This window comes from Pituophis catenifer, unplaced genomic scaffold (genome assembly GCF_029215685.1).
Source record: "Pituophis catenifer annectens isolate HBS135680 unplaced genomic scaffold, rPitCat1.0.hap2 SCAF_5, whole genome shotgun sequence".
NCBI classification, from domain to species: domain Eukaryota; kingdom Metazoa; phylum Chordata; class Lepidosauria; order Squamata; family Colubridae; genus Pituophis; species Pituophis catenifer.
Genome location: NW_027256885.1, coordinates 16332089 through 16351731, shown reverse-complemented (window position 1 = coordinate 16351731; position 19643 = coordinate 16332089). Strand labels below are relative to the sequence as shown.

Sequence of the window (19643 nt, the reverse complement as noted above, 5' to 3'; positions counted from 1 at the left end):
CATTTTTCCAAATCTGTTTCAATTTGATTTTTTAGTTGGTAATAGTTATCTTCCTTCACTGTAATACATCTTGAGGTTAATTGAATACCCAAATATTTTACTTTCTTCACTATTTGAATATTTACAAGCATTTGCGGATGATTTAGTATTCATTATGGAAGAACCAATAGAAACGGGTCCAAAGTTAATTGAGCAAATAGAGGAATATGGAAAAGTAGCTGGATTGAAAATTTTATTTATTTATTTTTGCTTTAATTTATATGCCGCCCTTCTCCAGAGACTCAGGGCGGCTTACAATGCGTTAAGCAAAAAATAAAGATAAAACAAAAATTATAGTTAAAAATATGAGAGAAAAGCTTGGGCACTGGTTATGATGGTCGCTGTGTCCTGGAGTTCCCCTTTTGATCCTCTTTGGTGACCAAAGTCAATGGGGAAGGCGGATTCACTTAATGACTCTTGTTCCTGACTTTTATCAACCGTGGTGATTCGCTGAACGGCGGCAAGGAAGGTTGTAAAACGGGACAAAACTCACGGAACAAAGGTCTGTCTTGCTTAATGACACACATTTTCGGTCGTACGTCAAGGACTATCTGGTATAAGTGCTTCAGGTCCGAGGTGGCAAGGAAGGTTGTAAAATGGGACAAAACTGAGAGAATGAACCCGTCTCGCTTGACCACACACACTTTTTGGGTCATAAGTCGAGGACTATCTGCTATAAGTGTTTTAGGTCCCAGGCGATCTTCCTCCCGACCGCCAGGGCAGCGATGGTCTGAGCTCTCAAGAACAGACGCTCTTTCACCGCGCGCCGCCTTGACTCCCAGGCCGGGCTCGGCGCATGCGCGCCACGCGGCCAGCCTTCCGAATGCGCGGCGTTGCGGCAGTCGAGACAAAGGCGGCCCCGCGGTAACGTCCGGCCGGGGGAGGGGCGGGCGGGTGCGGCCAGGTAGCGCAAAACGGGGCGCGGGTGGAGGGGGGGGGAACCGGGGGTCGCGAGTCCCGAGGGAGGGGGGGTCTACAGCTCGGGAGCCAGCCGCTCATCGGCAACCGGGCGCCCTCCGAATGTCTTCCCAGAATCCTCCGCGGCGAGCAGGGGGGGTGTCTTCTGGGATCGCCGTGTTACCCCGTCTAGAAGAACTGGGCTGGTGGTGTTTCCCCTGCAAGACCCCCGCCCCCCAAAGTGCGGGAAGGGCTCTTCTAGAAAACCTCGAGGGGTCCCGGGTGCCTTTTGCACGGAATCCACCAGGCGCGGCGTGGCCTCTCCCGGAAATCTCCATTTTTAGCTGGGGATTTTTCTTTCGCCTGGCTTTGCAGGTCTTGGCCTTTGCGTCCGAATCTAGACTTCCACCTCTCCGGGAGTCCTGCGCTCCTCTGTCCCCCTCCCCCCCCTTTTTTGGGGGGGAGGGTTTCAAACTTTTGAAGGAAGGGGTTTGTCCTAGCGTTTCTTCCGAGGGTGGGGCTGGACTAGACCTCCAAAGTCTCTTCCCGGCTTAGCCTTCTGTAAATGATCTGCCCTGGGAATGGTTTTTTTTGCATTGAGAAAAGGTGGGGGTTGGTCCTTCAGCGGGGCATCAGTTGCAATGATGGATCCAGCCGAGTAAAGGAGAGTTATATGTAGGGTTTTCCTGGAAAAATACGGATTTTTTTTCAGCCTGCCTTCTTTTTTCTTGTTTCCATTTACAAACAGCTCAAAAGTCTAAGTTTCACCCGACGGTGCCCTTTGGGCTTTTTTCCCCGCAATCCTTTCCGTCGGTGGGTTATTCTGCAATAGGAAGAGAGGTAGGTGTCCTTAGTCCGCATTTATATCTCGCGTGATTCCAGTTTTTCCCTACGACCCTGTAATGTAGGCTAGGTGAGTGAGTGAAGTTGAACCTAGATCTCCCAGGGCCTTTTCCATCAACTTAAGTTGCACTGGAGACAAATTCCTTGTGTGTCTAGTCACACTTAGCCAAATAAAGTATTGCCAGGGGTGTCAAACTGGTGGCCCAGAGGCTGGATGCATCATGTGCAGGCCATGTCCACCCCAGCTCCGCGAAGGGAAAAAAGTTGTGAAATGTTATGTTGGTGGCAGTGGGGTCAGCTGATTAGACTGTATTTTCTGAGTGAAGAGGGTTAGAAACTTGAGTTGTAGTTTATGTGGCCATGTTGGTAGTAGGCCTTTCTTAATGTTTCCCGAATGTTAATGAGCAAATGTCCAGCCATGAGGACTAGAAACTTTCTCTAAACCAGGGGTGTCAAACTTGCGGGTCAGATGCATCACGCGCTGGCCACACCCACCCCTGGTTTAGTGAAGGGGGGAAAAGTCGCGATACGTCACGTGACAACGTGATGCTGTGAGTTGGACACCCCTGATCTGGGAATCGGGGAATCTAGTTCCCTAATGGGAACTGGAAAACGTAGGGACTGGGGTTGGATGACTTAAACTTCTCAAGCAGAATACAGATGGTTAAATCTTAGCAGCAGGTGACAAGTAGCCCAGTTGAACTTTGCAATTCTTGAAATGCATGTCTGAATTTGGTGGAGAAGAGTTCTGTGTGAATTCCTCTTTCCCTCTAGCCCGAAAAGCGAGCTGCGGGGTGCAAGGCCTCTGGGTTGGCCTCCCTTCTGCCTTGAGAGACTTCAAACCAGCGTGGGATGGGGAAATGAAGGTCAGGAACTTGGAAACATCTGCTGGGTCCGCCATGTCTGCCGGAGAAGCCAAGGATGCTGGGATGGATCCCCCCAATGCCCAGTTGCTCCATCTGGAGCAGAGGATGGTTGCTGCTGAGCAGAAGTGGATGGGCTGCGAGAAAGCCGTGATGGAAATGGGGAGCCAGCTGGAGAGCAAACTGGCCGTGTTGGGGACCATCTTGGAGGAGAACAGCCTGTTGCAGCGGAGGTTGGAGAACCTTGAGAGCCTGTTGAAGAACCGGAACTTCTGGATCTTGCGATTTCCTCCAGGATTTAAAGGAGAAGTCCCTAAGGTAACCTCTGTCCCACTGGAGTGGCCTGATTCAGAGAAGAGTCGGGACTCAGCAGAAATGGTTTGGGAGGAGGCTACAAAGTGTGACTGGACTTGTAGATGAACCATCATCCATAAAGTTTAGTTCTGCCTTACAACTCAGCCTGTGAAAGAAATTCTGTGGAATTCAGTTAGCATTATGGTTTATCTCTCCCAAATTACAATGAGAAGCCAGGATATCTTTGCAATGAATCACAGTTTGCTCTGATTTTGGACAAGACAGATTAGCTAGTTGAAAACAGGAAGATCATCCACTCTCCGGTTTATGACTGGAAGGAAAAAATGACGACAGATGGAGTTATTTGGATTTTAGGCATCTTCAGATTCTGGAGCTGTAAACCGTAGTCTGTCAAAGAACATACTGCTTGCTTAAAAGCTGGTCATTTTAATTGTTTGTAAGCTGCCTAGAGTCCATAAGAGTGAGTGGATGGCCATACAAATTCTTTAAATATATCAATAAATAATACATTGCCAGCTAGAGGTTTGCGAGTTTTTAGAACCAAAGAGAAGATTAGGATTTCGCTCGGGATCTAGTATGAAAATGCAGAAGGGAAATGGGGTTGACTTGATGGAAGATGCACAGTGATTTTCTTTAGCTGTCTTGCTTTTTCTAGGTGCCCTTGAACTTCAGTAACACTTCGGTCCATTTCAATGAGCAGGAATGGAGGAACCTAGAAGAGTGGCAGAGAGAGCTTTATAGAACCGTCATGAGGAGCAACTATGACATGCTGGTCTCTCTGGGTGAGGACTTTGATCTCTTGTCTATACATTGACTGAGTTATCCTCTGTGTGCATTGCTGAAATGGCCTGGTTTCCTAACAACCTGTCTCCTTTCCTATGGTATAGATCATGCGATTTCCAAGCCTGATATCCTATCCCAGATGGACCAAGGGGAGGAAGTCCGCATGGAGGAGTCAGAAGTCTTGGAGAATAGGGAGATACCTAAAGATCCCAGCTGCACAAGTATGTTAATGGCACTGATAGATGAAGCTTTCTCATTTCTAAATGGTCTTTCCAGTTTATTGCTGGATTTGTTGTTGTCGGTGGGAAGAGAAAGAGCAATTCAAGCCACTTCCTGGACTGCAGTTTCCTTATATCCGCTGCTTCCTTATATCCGCTGCTTCCTTATATCTACTGTTTCCTTATATCAGAGCCTGAACTTGTATTTTACTTCATTATTGACTATTTACTTTCCTGTGGACTTAGATACGTTGGCACATATGCATTGAAAGACAGAAGGTATAATAAAAATAAATGCCCCTTGTTCAGGAGAATACCCTGTGCTTCTGATGGAATGGACAATCACAGAACCTGATGCTATAATACATTTTTTAAATCCGTTGCGTCCTTGGTGCTTTCCAAGCTTGTTTTTTGCAGTCGTTTCGTGACCTGACTAGATAACATCATCAGTTCTAGAAGGGAGGAGGCTATGGGAGGAGGAGGAGGAGGATTGTGGGATGCTTGGTGCTCTCTGAATTTGTTTTCTTGCAGACATTTCATGACCCAGCTACGGTACGTCATCAGTGCTAGAAGGGAGTGAGGTTCGCTCTCTGTTTATGTACAGTAACATGCCTTGCAATGTTGGAAGTGGGAGGGTTTTTGCCCTTTGTACTTCCTCAATTACGAGAAAACCATACCCCCATCAACAGTGGCAGGGGAAGCTACCCTATACAGGTAGTCCTCTCTTAACAACCAGTCACTTAGCAATTGAAGTTACAATGGACCTCTTCAGAGCTAATTCCAATTTGGTTCTGGAGTTCTGATGGCTGTGCCTTCCCTGTGGTCACATGGATCATATTTTGGACACTTGGCAACCAGTTTGCATTTATGGTGTTTTTTGTTGGTTTCCAGCGTTTACTCCTGGTTTTTGGCAAAAAAGTGCCCATTGTGTAAAATGTATTTGTTTCACGACTGAGGCATTTGCAATATGACTGTGGTGTTTGCTTAAGAGCTGCCGCAAAAAAAAGTTGTAAAATCAGGAGGGTCACAAGAAGTGACCTGCTTAAAAACTACCGCAATTTACCACCATAATTCTAGACTCAATTATGGTTGTAAATCAAGGACTACTTGTATAAACAGAGCAAATCCTTCCAATACCAATGATTTTACCTAGTCAGATAATGAAACGTCTGCAGGAAAACAACCAAGGACTAAACAATTCTTGGATATAGATATTCTCTTCAATTTGTTAATCTTAGTTGTTGTTGTTGTTGTTTTCCTTCTCTGCGTGCAGCTTCCTCAGTTGATGTGGCAGAGGTTTCTTCTGGAGATGGAGAGGCCGAGGAAGAAACTAACCTGTTTGTTGACGTAGCAGATGCTTCTTCTGGGGATGGAGAAGCTGAGGAAGAAACAAACCTGTTTGTTGATGCAGCAGATGCTTCTTCTGGAGATGGAGAAGTGGAGGAAGAAAGTAATCTGTTTGTTGATCAAGAGAATTGCTATGAAATGAGCTTCATTGATAGCGCTGGCCTTGGTGAGTGTCTGTTCCGTAATATTTATCTGCTGAGCCTCAGCCATTGACCCACATCTTTTTGTGGTGTAATGTAACAAATTGTACACAAATCCACTTACGATGTGGCAAGTTTACCCAATCCTGTCCCCAAAGCTGGTAATTTGTATTCACGTGTTGACCTGCCAAGTGGCCAAGTTCATACTATGAAATTTGCTATCGGATATGACAATAGCCACCAGTTTAGTTATTTCTAAAAGATTGGAGAAATGAATGGAGGAGCCGATGATTGATGGCTGCCTGCAGATGCCATATTTTCGGTAACAGCTATCAGGCAACAATAATGGAAAATGGCTGTCATTCTTCTGTCTGCTTGCTTGCAAGCTTCCTAGAGATACTTGCTGTTTTGCAAAATAGTTATTAGCCTGATCCAGTCTTTGTGTCGTTATGCTGTTAATACCTCTCAGATGGAAGAATGTGGCAACATTTTCTTGCTTGCTTGGCCAGGCAAACATGATGTTTTTTATCAAGCAATGATTTATCATGCTTTAAAAATACTTGGTCTTTACCAATTTGTCTACCACGTAGTCCTGCCTTTAGGTCAGAACCTTCCTAGAGGAATGACTTGATACAGATATATTTCTTCCTTAAGCATTTAGGCCAAACTGCAGCGGAGGCAGCTCTTTTAGGATCTAGAGGTAGGAAATCTAATTTGATCCCAGAATATCATAGTAATACATTTTATGCACATTGGTACTAGGTAAACTATGTTATATCAAATAAAAAGGTATTGTTGTTTAATTCCCAGTTGAAATCATTTGGGGTCTAATTCTCTTTATTCCACAAAGAATATCAGATTGTTCGTCATAATATCAAGGAAGAAAAAGAAGAACTGCATATTAAGGAGGAACCATGGTCTCCAGGAAGCCCTGGCAGTGATGAATGTGAGTGTAATAATAAAGTGGAACATTTTGATACTCCTGGGAATCTTAATTGGGGTGAGTGAAATATTCTAGGAATTCGAATTGCTGTCCTTCGTTACTGCCTGATATACTCGTATGTGATTACTTTGAAATGGATTTGGCATTTTCTTCATAGTGTTCTATTTTAAAGATGTGGAGTGGGAGGACAAAGAATGGCTTGAAAAGTGATGCTTTGGCATCTCAAGACAATTTAAATTGTGGCAGGGAAGAAAGTGGAGCCTACAAGCATTTCAAGCTACTTTGGTTTCCACTGAGAGCTCATGGAAGACCACCTTTCTGCCTGCTGCACTGGAGTCTAGGGAGGTGAACCAGAGTAGAACTTTTTGATTTGTATCTCTTGTGCACAGATCCACCTGTTGCAGTCACCATTAAACAAGAAGAGGAGTTGTGTGTCGAGGATCAGGAGGGTTTGGCTTCACTTGGTGAGTGCTGGATAATAATGGCAAAGTACAGCAATTATTTAGCATAACCAGGCTTTCCTAAAATTGAAGGAGTATTTAGTCCTTTATGATATAGAGAATGAATTCCATGTGGTAAGTATAACATTTTTTGGTTACATACTTTGAAAATGTTGTTAAGCCCACAAATACAGATACCGTGTTTCCCAAAAAATAAGACCCAACCAGAAAATAAGCCCTAGCATGGTTTTTCAGGATGCTGATCTGTCCCCGTCCCCACACACACACACACAGCCAGTCGAGGGTTAAGGAAACACTTTGGAACGCACCCAGTTCTTATCTCCGACTTGGCAGCGATAGACACACCGTCTGCCAAGTTACTTTATTTTCACAAACAGACAGATAAGATATGAACGTTCAAGAAAGTCCAAACAGAAATAATATTCCTCCCAGCAGTTCCGGACGAGGCTTTAGTGACTGTCCAAGGTTTTGCTTTGTTCGTCACAAAAGATCCTTGACCACCACTCTCTATTATATAGTCTCTGGGGTGTGGTCTCTGGGGTGTGGTCCAGTGACTCAGTTCTAATCCCTAGCACGCCTCCCAAGCTGCTGCAAACGTTTATCACGCCTTCGGAGGCGTGCGTCCAGGAATGATGTGTCATTATCACTCTGATCCGAAGCAGCTGTTTCCTCTCCCTCGGCCGGCACTTGAAACAATGCCAGAGGGGAGGGGCCTGGAGAGGGAGGCCTGGCTGACTCCTCTTCCTCATGCTCGGAGCTTTCTTCCTCCGATGGGACAGGCTCAGAGGGCGGGGCCACAACACTATCCCCCACCGCAGGGCCCTTCCCCCGGGTCTGATGGTCGGGATGGGGTCGGGACGGGAACTGTTCGTGGAAAGCCCGCACCAGGTCAGGGGCCTGAACGGCAGACGCGTCCACCCAGGTGAAATCCTCGGGCCCGTACCCCTTCCAGGCAATGAGGTATTGGAAGCGCCCCTTCAGCCAACGGGAGTCCCGGATACTGTCCACCTCGTACGTCGAGGCATCGTCCTCGTCGGCTGCGGCTGGGGGGGCAGGCGTCGGCGGGCGGCGGAGATGGCTCGCGGGGGCCTCAGGGACCAGGAGGGACCGATGAAAAACAGGGTGGAGCCGCATGGAGCGGGGTAGAGTCAACCGGTAGGCCACCGGATTGATGACCGCCTCGATAGGGAAGGGACCGATAAAGCGTTGGGCCAGTTTCCTCACCGGCCGGTCCGTGGGGAGGTGTTTCGTGGACAACCACACCCGATCTCCTACTTCCAGCGGTGGCGTCGCCCGGCGGGCGCGATCGGCGAACCGTTTATAATCCTCTTTCGCCCGGATCAGCTGCCGCCGCACCAGTTGCTGCACTGCCTGCAGCTCCGAGAGGAAGTCCCGGGTCTCGGGAACAGGGGAGTCCATGATGGTCAACGGGAAAAGCCGTGGATGGTATCCGACGTTGGCATGGAACGGAGTCATCTGGGTGGAGGTGTGTTGGGAGTTATTAAAAGCGAACTCCGCCAGGGGAAGGTACTCGGCCCAGTTGTCCTGCTGCTGGTTGACAAAACAGCGGAGGTACTGCTCCAGTATGCCGATGACCTTCTCCGTGCCCCCGTCAGTCTCCGGATGGTGTGACGATGACAGGCACACCTGCACCTCCAGCGCGGCCATCAGGCTTTTCCAGAAGCGAGCCGTGAACTGGGCCCCGCGGTCCGAAACCACCCGGTCCGGCAGGCCGTGGAGGCGGAAGATATGTTGCAGGAACAGGCGAGCCGTGGTGCGGGCCGAGGGCAGGCCGCGGCACGGGATGAAATGTGCCATCTTCGTGAGCGCATCCACCACCACGAGGACGGTCGTGTACGTAGCGGACAGGGGCAGGTCTGTCAGGAAGTCCATGGAGATGGCTCCCCACGGTCTCTCCAGTGTCGGTAGCGGCTGGAGGAGTCCGGGAGGGGGGCCGGACGCGGCTTTGGCCTGTCGGCACGTCACACAGGACGTCACGTAGGCGTGCACGTCGTGCCGTACCCGAGGCCACCAAAAAGTCCGCGTCACCAGATTCAAAGTCTTAAAGAAGATGAAGTGCCCCGCCGCGGGGTTGTCATGACACTGGTTCATGACGAGGGCTCGGAGCGGACTCGTGGGCACGTACAGCCGACCCCAATGTCTGAGCAAGCCCTCCTCCACGGTCCATGGGGACGCGGGGCCGACGTCCGCTCTCCGCTGCTGCGACCAGTCGTCCCGTCGCTGCGCTTCCAGCACCTGAGCCCGCAGGTCCACCGGTTCCTGGACCGCGGCCAAGGAGTCCGCTGGCAGCACCGTCCGGGGGGGAAGGGAGTCCTTGGGGCAAAAGTATTCCGGCTTACGGGATAGCGCGTCCGCCCTCTGGTTGAGGTTGCTCGGAATGTAGGTGACGTGGAAGTTGAACCGGGCGAAAAACAACGACCACCGGATCTGCCGCTGGTTCAACTTCCGTGCCGTGGTGAGGTGCTCCAGGTTCCGATGGTCCGTCCGCACCTCCACCTGGTGTCGGGCCCCCTCGAGGTGATGTCGCCAAGCCTCGAACGCGGCCTTGATGGCCAGCAACTCCTTTTCCCAGATGGTGTAGTTGCGCTCGGAAGGGTTGAGTTTCCGGGAGTAGTATGCGCAGGGAAAAAGAGTGCCGCCATCCACCGGAGCCTGTAGCAGCACCGCCCCAATCGCCACGTTGGACGCGTCCGTCTCCACCACGAACGGACGGTGTGGATTGGGGTGCCTCAGGACTGGCTCCGTGAGGAAGGCCTGCTTGAGGACCTCGAAGGCCTGCTGCTGCGGGGGCCCCCACTGGAACGGGACCTTCTTCCGAAGGAGCTGGGTCAACGGCAAGGTCAGGGTGGCGAAGCCCGGGATGAAGGTCCGATAGTAGTTGGCGAATCCCAACAGACGCTGGACGTCCTTCACCCGACGCGGGGGTTCCCAACTGCGCAAGGCCTCCACCTTGTGCGGGTCCATCGCGATGCCCTCGGGGGTGATGATGTGCCCGAGGAACTCTATGGAAGTCTGGAAGAAGTAGCATTTCTCCAACTTCGCATAGAGCTGGTGCTCCCGCAGGCGCTGCAGGACCTGGCGGACATGCTGGAGGTGACTTTCCGGGGTCCGGGAATAGATCAAAATGTCATCCAAGTAGATCACCACGAACCGATCCAGCATGTCCCGGAACACATCATTCATCAAGTGCTGGAAGACCGCGGGGGCGTTGGTCAACCCGAACGGCATGACGGTATACTCGAAGTGTCCGTACCGCGTGCCGAACGCCGTCTTCCACTCGTCCCCCTCTCTCACGCGCACCAGGTTGTAAGCCCCTCGGAGATCGAGCTTAGTGAAGATCGAGGCCTCCCGCAACCTCTCCATCAGCTCCGGGATCAGCGGCAGGGGGTAGCGATTTCGCACTGTGATGGCATTCAAGCGCCGGTAGTCGCAACACAGGCGCAAGTCCCCGTCTTCTTTTTTTTTTTTTATTAAAAAAGTTTTAAAAACAAACATATTTTCCCCACAACCCCCCCCAACCCCCCTCCCCCTCCCCGACCTCCCAGAGCAGAACACAAGGTATTTCTATTGATCTTTAACAATGATCTAAATTGCATAACCAATCATTAAACTAACATCCCTATAAAAAAAAATTCTTAACCCCCCATATATAAAATCCTATTTCTTAAACATAATACTTCTAATGTCACTTATATAACGCTTATACAAATAAAAAAAATCATTCATAAATGAATGATTTAACGAAGAGGACCGGGGCCGAGAGCGGGGAGGTCGAAGGCCGGATGAACCCACGGGCCAGGTTCTTTTCCAGAAAGTCCCGTAAGGCGGCCAGCTCGGGCTCCGACATGGAGTACAGGCGTCCCGATGGCAGGGGCGCGTTGGGCATTAGGTCCACCGCACAGTCGTAGGGTCGGTGCAGGGGCAAGCGGTCCGCCTCCTTCTCGCTGAACACGTCAGCGAAGGGCGTCAGCTCCGGAGGCAAGGAGACGTTTGGGGCAGAGACGTCCTGGCCGGCGCAGGTGTGGCGAAGGTGGTCGACACACTGCAGGCTCGGGAACGAGATGGCGTTTCTCGACCACGCCACCTGAGGGTCGTGCGCCCGAAGCCAGGCCATCCCCAGGACCAAGGGAAAGTGCAGATCCGCCGTTACGTAAAACTGGATCGCCTCCTCGTGGTTTCCAATGGCGAGGCGCAAGGGCTGGGTAGCGGTTTTGATGGGCCCCGCCACGAGTTCCCGCCCATCTATAGTTTCAACCCTCAACGGAGGGTCCACTGGAACCAAGGGGACTTTGTAATGGGCCACAAAGGCCTGGTCCATAAAGTTCGTGGTGGCCCCCGAGTCCACCAGCGCGTGCGCTTGGAGCCCCTCCGACCGGTTAGCCAACAACACCCGGGTGTTCAAAATCAGGTGCCGAGGGGGCTCACAGTCCACAGCCGCCGACTCCGGCGGGGCATGGTCACGTGCCTGACCCAGAGTTTCCCCTAGGCCAGGCCTGGCCCGTTTCCCGGCAGGTCACGCCGAGACTCCGGAACAGGCCTGAGCGGTCCACTCTGCTTCCAGGGACACGAGGCGGCAAAATGTCCCGCCTCGCCGCAATAGAGGCACAACCCCCCTTGACGTCTCCGCATCCGCTCCTGGGCCGTCAGTTGAGGTCTGGCTGCTCCGAGCTCCATAGGCTCCTCAGCCGTCGCCACAAAACGCTGTGCGGTCCGGAGCGCTGTCGGTGCGAAACGCGGGGGTGCCGACGCTGTCGATGGTTCCAGAAGAGCCCGACGGGGCCGTCGCCGTTGCAAGCGGGCGTCGATACGCAGGCATTGGGTCACCAGCGCGTCGAGGGTCGGTGGCGCCTCCACACGAACCAGCTCGTCCTGCATCTCGTCGGAAAGGCCGTCCTGGAAGGTGTCCATCAGCGCCACCTCATTCCAAGCCGAATCCTGGCCTAGCAGTCGGAACTCTGCAATATAGTCCTGCAGGGGGCGCTTGCCTTGGCGGAGGTCCTTGATGCGCCTCGCTGCCGTCTGCACCCGGAGGGGGTCCTCAAACATGGTGCGCAGGTGTTGTAAAAAGCCCTGAAAGTCCAGGAGCAAGGGGCTATCTTGCAACAACAGGGGCGTGGCCCATCGGGCGGCAGTGCCCGAGAGGGAGCTGATAACAAATGCCACCCGAGCCCGGTCATCCGGAAAATCCTCCGGCCTCATTGCCATAAACAGTTGGCATTGTCCCAAGAAGGCCGGAAACATCTCCTGCTGCCCAGAAAACCTATCTGGCACGTTCACTGGGCATCTCGGATGGGGAGGGGGAGGAGGTGGAGCTGCAGGAGCATTTCCCAAAGCAAGTTGGGCAGTTAGCTGTGCTACTTGCTGTTGCAGAAGCTGATTGGCCTCCAGCATCTGCTGTATCTGCTGCTGCAGCTGTTGGTCCATCGTGGGTTAACGATGGAGTATGTGGTGACGAACAAGATGATCTGTCCCCGTCCCCACACACACACACACACACACACAGCCAGTCGAGGGTTAAGGAAACACTTTGGAACGCACCCAGTTCTTATCTCCGACTTGGCAGCGATAGACACACCGTCTGCCAAGTTACTTTATTTTCACAAACAGACAGATAAGATATGAACGTTCAAGAAAGTCCAAACAGAAATAATATTCCTCCCAGCAGTTCCGGACGAGGCTTTAGTGACTGTCCAAGGTTTTGCTTTGTTCGTCACAAAAGATCCTTGACCACCACTCTCTATTATATAGTCTCTGGGGTGTGGTCTCTGGGGTGTGGTCCAGTGACTCAGTTCTAATCCCTAGCACGCCTCCCAAGCTGCTGCAAACGTTTATCACGCCTTCGGAGGCGTGCGTCCAGGAATGATGTGTCATTATCACTCTGATCCGAAGCAGCTGTTTCCTCTCCCTCGGCCGGCACTTGAAACAATGCCAGAGGGGAGGGGCCTGGAGAGGGAGGCCTGGCTGACTCCTCTTCCTCATGCTCGGAGCTTTCTTCCTCCGATGGGACAGGCTCAGAGGGCGGGGCCACAACAGATGCTTGTAATATAAACCCTACCGCCAAAATAAGCCCCGGTTAAGATTGTCAGCATTAGTATGTCTGTTGCAACACACAACAGACACATTGAATTATAAAATAATATATAATTAAATACAAAATAATATTGACATTAATACTTAAAATAAATAAACCATTGAACTCAAGACTTATTGCCAAATGACCAGAGTACAGACACAATGCACCTGTGTTGTAATGGACATATTTAATGCACTCATGTTTTCTGTTTTCTGAATTTTCGTGCCTGCAATTTTTCATCCCTTTTTTGTGTCATTCTTAACTGTCATACTTTTTGTTGCCACTCCTGTCTTGTAAGTCTTCAATTAAAACTTGATTTAATGCAGACATATCAAACACAAGGCCTACAGGCCAGGTGGGCGCATATCTGGCCCACGGGGCTGCCCCAGAGATAATGAGGACCGGCCCCTGCAGCCCTGGCCCAGCTCGGCCGACTGTCCCCCTGCTGTGTGCACAGGCGGCAAGCACGCAGGGGCTGACGGTGTTTGGCAGCAGCCACAGCCCACTGGCCCCTTGGCTGGAGCACTCGGGCTGCGCAGCCCACACAGCACAAGTGAGTCGGAGCGCTGTGACTGCTGGGCCAGCCCTCCAAGCAGCAGGTGGCCACCTGCCCACTCTGTCCCACCGTTGGTCTTTGCTTGCTCGCGGATGTGGTGGGGCAGGTGGCTCCCCCGAGGGCAACCACAATGCTGATGCGGCCCTCAATGAAATCGAGTTTGACACCCCTGATTTAATGATAGATCTAAAAGGAATAAATATTTTCACCCCCAGACAAGATGAGTGCAAAAAGAAAGAGCTATTCTGTCGAGTTCAAGAAAGGAATCATGGAGGACTCTTGGGGCAAGAATCTTAACGGCTTTCTGCAATGAAAAGAAGTTGGATCTCTGATTGGTCCAAAAATGGTGAGCAGAGTACAATAACCTTAGTCAACAGTTGGACAAGGGAAATGCTAAGAAGCACAAATGTGGATCAGGTCGGCAACCATTAATTCCTGAACTGGAAGACATCATCTGTGAATGGATTGCTGACAGGAGAGCAAAGGCTTTGGTTGTGCGCAGGGCTGATATTCAAGCACTTGCCCTTGCAGTAGCATCACAGTTAGAAATATCTCCAGAAGAATTCAAAGCATCGTAACACTGGCTGGATGACTTCCTTCAGTGGTATGAACTGTCTTTAAGAAGATTGACAACACTGTTCAAGCTGGAAGATACTGAACTTATTAAATGTGCACTTGCATTCAAGTCCTTTGTTGAAGGCATCGACTTTTCTAAATACCAACTTTCCAACATAATTGCTATGAATGAAACTGCAGTGATTATGTGCCAAGGATATCAAACAACAATTGATCAGAGGGTTGCCTCATCAATCTACATTCCCTCCACTGGTTACGAAAGTGCATGTGTTACCTGTATTTTGGCAATTTGTCTGAATGGAAAGAAAGTCCCACCTGTAATCATCACTAAGGGCAAGAAAAATAAGATTTACGTTCTTGAAACTGAAAAGGCCTGGTGCACAAAAGCAGTTATAAGGAAGTGGGTCAATTTAATATTGCCACTTGTTTTGCGAGGTGGCCAAAGAGGTCTGCTAGTCTGGGATTCAGCCAGCACTCACTGCACTAAAGATATGAAGAACTTCCTTGCAGAGAAAAATAGATCAAATAATGATTCCCGCAGGAATGACTGCCTATCTCCAGACTCTTGATATTGCAATAAACAAGCCATTCAAGGACTATTTGCATATGGAAATCAATGACTACATTGAAAATAGAATGGAGAGAAATCAGTGTGGAAACTTTGTGAAGCCTAGCCTGCCAGAGGTCGTGATTTGGGTGAAGAATTCATGGGATAAAATCACTGACAGCTGTGTTGCCAATACACTACAAGCAGGCTACGTGGACAAGAAGTGCTCATTTAAGGAGAGCTCTATTGCTGAACATGACAGTTTGAGGCCAATGGTTCTAGAGGAAATGGAGTCGCAAGAAATTCAGGCTGGAATTCGAGGTTTGGAGAGTTATGATGATGTTCCAGAAGAAGATGACATGACTGTATTTGAATAAATGTAGATTGTTGTATATCAGGGGTGTCAAACTTGATTTCATTGAGGGCTGCAGCAGCATTGTGGTTGCCCTTAGGGGGAGTGGTTGCCCTTAGGTGGGACAGAGTGGGGCCTGCTGCTTGGAGGGCCGGCCCTGCAGTCGCAGCTGCTGCCGGACACTGTTGGCTGCCACGTGCGTGCTGCTTCCTGTGCGTGCACTAGGAGGGCGCCTGGCTGAGCTGGGCTGGGGCTGCAGGGGGCAGTCCCTCCCCATCTCTGGGGCAGCCCTTTGGGCCAGATATAAGCCCATCCAGCCCACAGGCCTTGTGTTTGACATGGCTGCTGTAAATGAAAAAATAAGAGATCACCTGAAAATAAGCCCTAATGTGTGTCTTGGAGGAAAAATTAATATAAGACCAGGTCTTATTTTCGGGGAAACACTGGTAGTCCTTGGATTATGACCACTTGTTGAGCAACTATTTCAAGTTACAAGTCACTGAACCAAGTGGTACTTAGACTGATCCTTGAAATTCTAGCTGTTGCAATATCTTGTGGTAACACAATCTACATTTGGAAGCTTTGCTGGCTTCCCACAAGCAAAGTCAATGGGGAAGCCGGCAGTTTGTGCATTTAAGTCACTCCTGCCACATTTCTCCTGAGAAGCCCCATTACGGAGATCTCAGGGTTCTTGTACTCCATAGCATTCCAAGCACATGCCCATCTGCAGTTCCCCTCCACCAACCTACCTGCCTGCGGTCCCCACCAACCCACTCATGCTCCCAATCTGTGGCACCCATGCTGTCTCCACCTGTTCTTGCCTGTGACTCCCACCTCTTCCCACTTAACTCTGCTGTCCTGGAGTAACAATGGCAATCAGGACTGCTGGGATTGCTCTTATTAAGTGATTTGGTCAAGTGATGTCACAATTTATCACTCAGTGATGAGAATTCCAGTCTCAATTGTTGTCATAACCCAAGGAGTACCTGTAATGTATTCATAGATGTTTTCATTGCAAGTGATTTTAGCCTGTTATTTGTCCTTCAGATAAGGATGAATTGTAGAACATCTCCTTTTCAGACTTTGGTTTCTAAACTGGAATCTTTCAAACTGTGGATAGGGATTTGTTTTCCTTAAAGAGTGGTTCCTTTTTGCCTTAGCTGGGCACCCAGTGCTACTACAGTCTGTTGAAGAAGAAGAGGGACAGAAGACTCCAACATCCTTGATAGCCTGTAGGAATGCTCTTCTGCACGATGCCACAGATGACCCTGAGCAGAAAGAAGCATATGCAAAAGGATGCCTTGTTCAGTGTGGCAAATGCACTAAGAACTCCACGTACCAGGAGACCTTGACTGATCACCAGTATAGCCGCAAACGAAAATTCCAGTGCACAGAATGCAACAGGAGTTTTGCTTTTGAGGGACAGCTGTCCCAACACTTGCTAATACACGTACCGGGGACACAGTTCCATTGTACTGAATGTAATTTGTGTTTTTCAAGCCAAAAGGCGCTTACTGTGCATGAGCGTGTTCATGCTGTGGATTGGCCGCTGCACTGTTCTGCATGTAACAGGACATTTTTGGACACAGCAGCATTTGACCAGCACCAGCTATCTCATGCTCCAGGCCAGGTTTGCCGGTGTGTGGAGTGCAGCGTTTACTTTACCGATCCAGCAGCTTTGGCAGAACACAAGCGAATGCACTCAGAAGACTGGCCTTTCCGGTGTGCTCAGTGCGACCGAACTTTTGTCCATGAGGGCTTACTGTTGGAACACCTTCAGAATCATAGCCGGACAAGGAGTCGCCGCTGCCATATCTGTGGCTCATGGCTATCCTACAAGGGTTTGCTGAAGCATACTGGGGCCCAGTTGTATCACTGCAAGAAGTGTAATACTTCTTGCCAGGTTCAGGGGTCTGATTCAGTGACTATGAAAAAGAAGCCAGGGAAAGGTAGTTCTTAGCCCTCATTAGGCTGCAGTCAGATGCAAGGATTATTTTTGTGGATTCCTCTTTAAGGCAGTTAAGAAAAGTGAAGGAATGCTCTTGATTATATGGTGATAACATGGAAGTCTTCCTAATTCTCAAGGATTAGGCAACATGGATTGGTCCAGAAAGGATGTTGTTGTGGAATAAGAAGACCTCCTGCTCCTATTAGCAATGGAATGTAGAAGATGCTTCTTTAACTTCTTACCTGCAGTCTCCTAATCTCTCCTCCCTCAGTACATCCAAACTTGATTTTTCTTGTGATCAGGTGGGCAGTTTTCTTCTTTTGACCATTGAATAAGTGTTGGAAATTGCAACCTCTTGCATTGTGTAAGGGCTGTTTTGCTATCTGTAAAATAGGTTTGCTTCTGAGGCATGCCAATTTATGGCAATTGGACTACTGTTTTTGCCATCCACTTATCCAAATCACCTTTTTGTTTTCACTCTCAAGTCCCCCTCTGTAGAGGATTATCACTTGTCTGTTGGGACTTTCTCATGATAGATAACCATAGTCACTGTAGAAAGAATATTCCGAAAAGTTTCACAATGGTCAGGCAGTAAGTGGCTGAAAAACAAGCTGCAAGCTAAATCTGGATATATAATCTCTGAAATATTTTCTGATTTCGCTATTGCACATTTATACTCCGTATTCTTCCTATGCTATGTTTCAGCTTTCCTTGGTCTGAGCTTTTCCATATGTGTTAGACAACAGCAAAGTGGGCTGGATGTATGTGATGTAATCCAACATATCCTGAGGATTTCAGGTTGCAGAAGGTGGCTTTATTTTTTTACTCCATATCAGGAAGAATATATTCGTGTTTTCACTTCTGGAGGAGTTATATATATTTTTTTCCTGAAGCAGTCACTAAGAGGTTTCGATGCATTGTATGCTAAAAGATTATCCTGTGTGCTCATGATTTCCCCTCATGATTTCCTTTGCTCTTAATCCATTAATTTTCCTAAAGGTGGTTCTTCATTTGAGAAATATACCAAACCATACTTTTTCCAGGTTGATGGTAGGTTGGTTGATTCGACTGAAGAAGCTGCTTTATAGTAAGGAGGAAATCAGTCAATTTGCCTCCATCAAGTACTTCTTCGCTTTTGTGAGTGTTTTTAATATTTGCTTTGTCATTAAATGGTTACTTCCCTCCAAAATATCGGATTTGGATTTTGTGGTATTTTTACATATCTTCCTAATTTATAACTTTATTTTAGTCCTATGGCCTTGTTCAAGGTGCTAAAGTTACTGGCTTCAAATTCTGTTGGAGTTCTGCCAATAAAATCTTAGCAGTTTGTATTATCAACTGCTCTAGTCTTGGGTATCAGCAATGCTGGCAGATAGAAACAAATAAACCAGGGGTGAAATGCTCCCGGTTCAGACCGGATCACCTGATCCGGTAGCGATGGCGGCAGGTGGTTCAGAGAACCGGTAGCAAAAATCCCTGGGCCCCCCCCCCCCATGCCCAGCTGAGCTGTGTGATCATCAGAGGCTTTTTTCTTATTTTTAAAAGCATTTTTTCTACCACCTCTTCAGCCAAAAAAATGCTTTTAAAAGTAAAAAAAAAGCCTCTGATGATCGCGCGGCTCAGCTGGGATCGTCAGAGGCTTTTAAAAGCATTTTTTTTTAACTTTTAAAACCCTTTTTTCTACAACCTCTTCAGCCGAAGAGGTTGTAGAAAAAATGCTTTTAAAAGGCTCTGACGATCCCAGCTGAGTTGCTTGATCGTCAGAGGCAGGGGTCAGCAACCTTAAACACTCAAAGAGCCACAAAGGTCCTAACCCGAAGCTCCTGTTCACTTCTGGAGCCGACCGGAAGTGTGGTTCCCCCATCATAGTCTCCTCCTAGCGTGGCGTCCTTTTTCCTCTGCTGTCCGCAAATCCGGTTCCCCCACCATGGAGTCTCCTCCTAGCGCAGCATCCTTTTTCCTCTACCTGTCCTAACCGAAAGCCCTATCAACTGTGCAGCCGACTAGCAACAGGGAGTCAACAGCAGAGGGATGAAAGAGCCACATGCGGCTCCAGAGCCGCGGGTTGCTGGCCCCTGGTCAGAGGCTTTTAAAAGCATTTTTTTACAACCTCTTCAGCCAAAGAGGTTGTAGAAAAAAGGGTTTTAAAAGTTAAAAAAAAAAAAAAGTTGGCCACGCCCACTCAGTCACATTGCCACCACCACCACCAAGCCACGCCCACAGAACCGGTAGTAACAAATTTTACATTTCACCACTGATATAAACTACAGAAAAAGACCAAGTAGTCCCTCGAGTCCACCTTTTTGAGTTTTTTGTTGTTTTTGTCTCAATGTATTTGTTTTTTTAACTATTTTTATTATTTTGTCGGGTGATGAACATATTTATCCCAAGCATATTTGAACTCAGTTACTGACGATTGGACCACTACCTCTGCTGGTAGCTGGTTTCAAGCTTCTACTACTATTTCTGTGGAGTAATCCTTTCTAACATTACTTTTGAACTTCCCTCCTGTCAGTTTATGCCCTTGTGTTCTTGATTTTTGCTTAATATTGTAAATGCTGCCTTCTAAAACTCTATTCATAGCCTTAATATATTTAAAAGTTTCAATCCTGTATCCCCTTTCTTTTTTGTCCTCCAGGCTGTACATGTTCAGTTCCTCCAGTCTCTCCAGAGTTGTTTTGTACCTCAGACCTTGCAACATTTTTCTTTTGTTACAGTGGC

At 48.8% G+C, this 19643-nt stretch overlaps 1 protein-coding gene across 4 annotated transcripts; it reads left to right on the top strand.

Annotated features, from left to right (window-relative positions):
• The first annotated feature begins 877 nt into the window (after positions 1–877).
• On the top strand, positions 878–19612 carry LOC139317360 (zinc finger protein 777-like). 4 transcript variants are annotated; one of them, XM_070944382.1, is made up of 10 exons: positions 878–903; positions 1685–1776; positions 2554–2960; positions 3613–3739; positions 3845–3961; positions 5232–5471; positions 6296–6391; positions 6778–6852; positions 17922–18059; positions 19561–19612. In XM_070944382.1, the coding sequence occupies exons 3-9, from the start codon at positions 2640–2642 to the stop codon at positions 18008–18010; spliced, it is 1065 nt and encodes a 354-aa protein (XP_070800483.1). In that variant the 5' UTR covers positions 878–903; positions 1685–1776; positions 2554–2639; the 3' UTR covers positions 18011–18059; positions 19561–19612. The 4 variants fall into 4 exon arrangements, with proteins under 4 accessions (XP_070800483.1, XP_070800482.1, XP_070800481.1 ...); XM_070944381.1 differs by lacking the exon at positions 19561–19612 and having other exon boundaries at positions 17922–18111; XM_070944380.1 differs by lacking the exon at positions 19561–19612 and having other exon boundaries at positions 16135–18111.
• Positions 19613–19643: the final 31 nt, after the last annotated feature.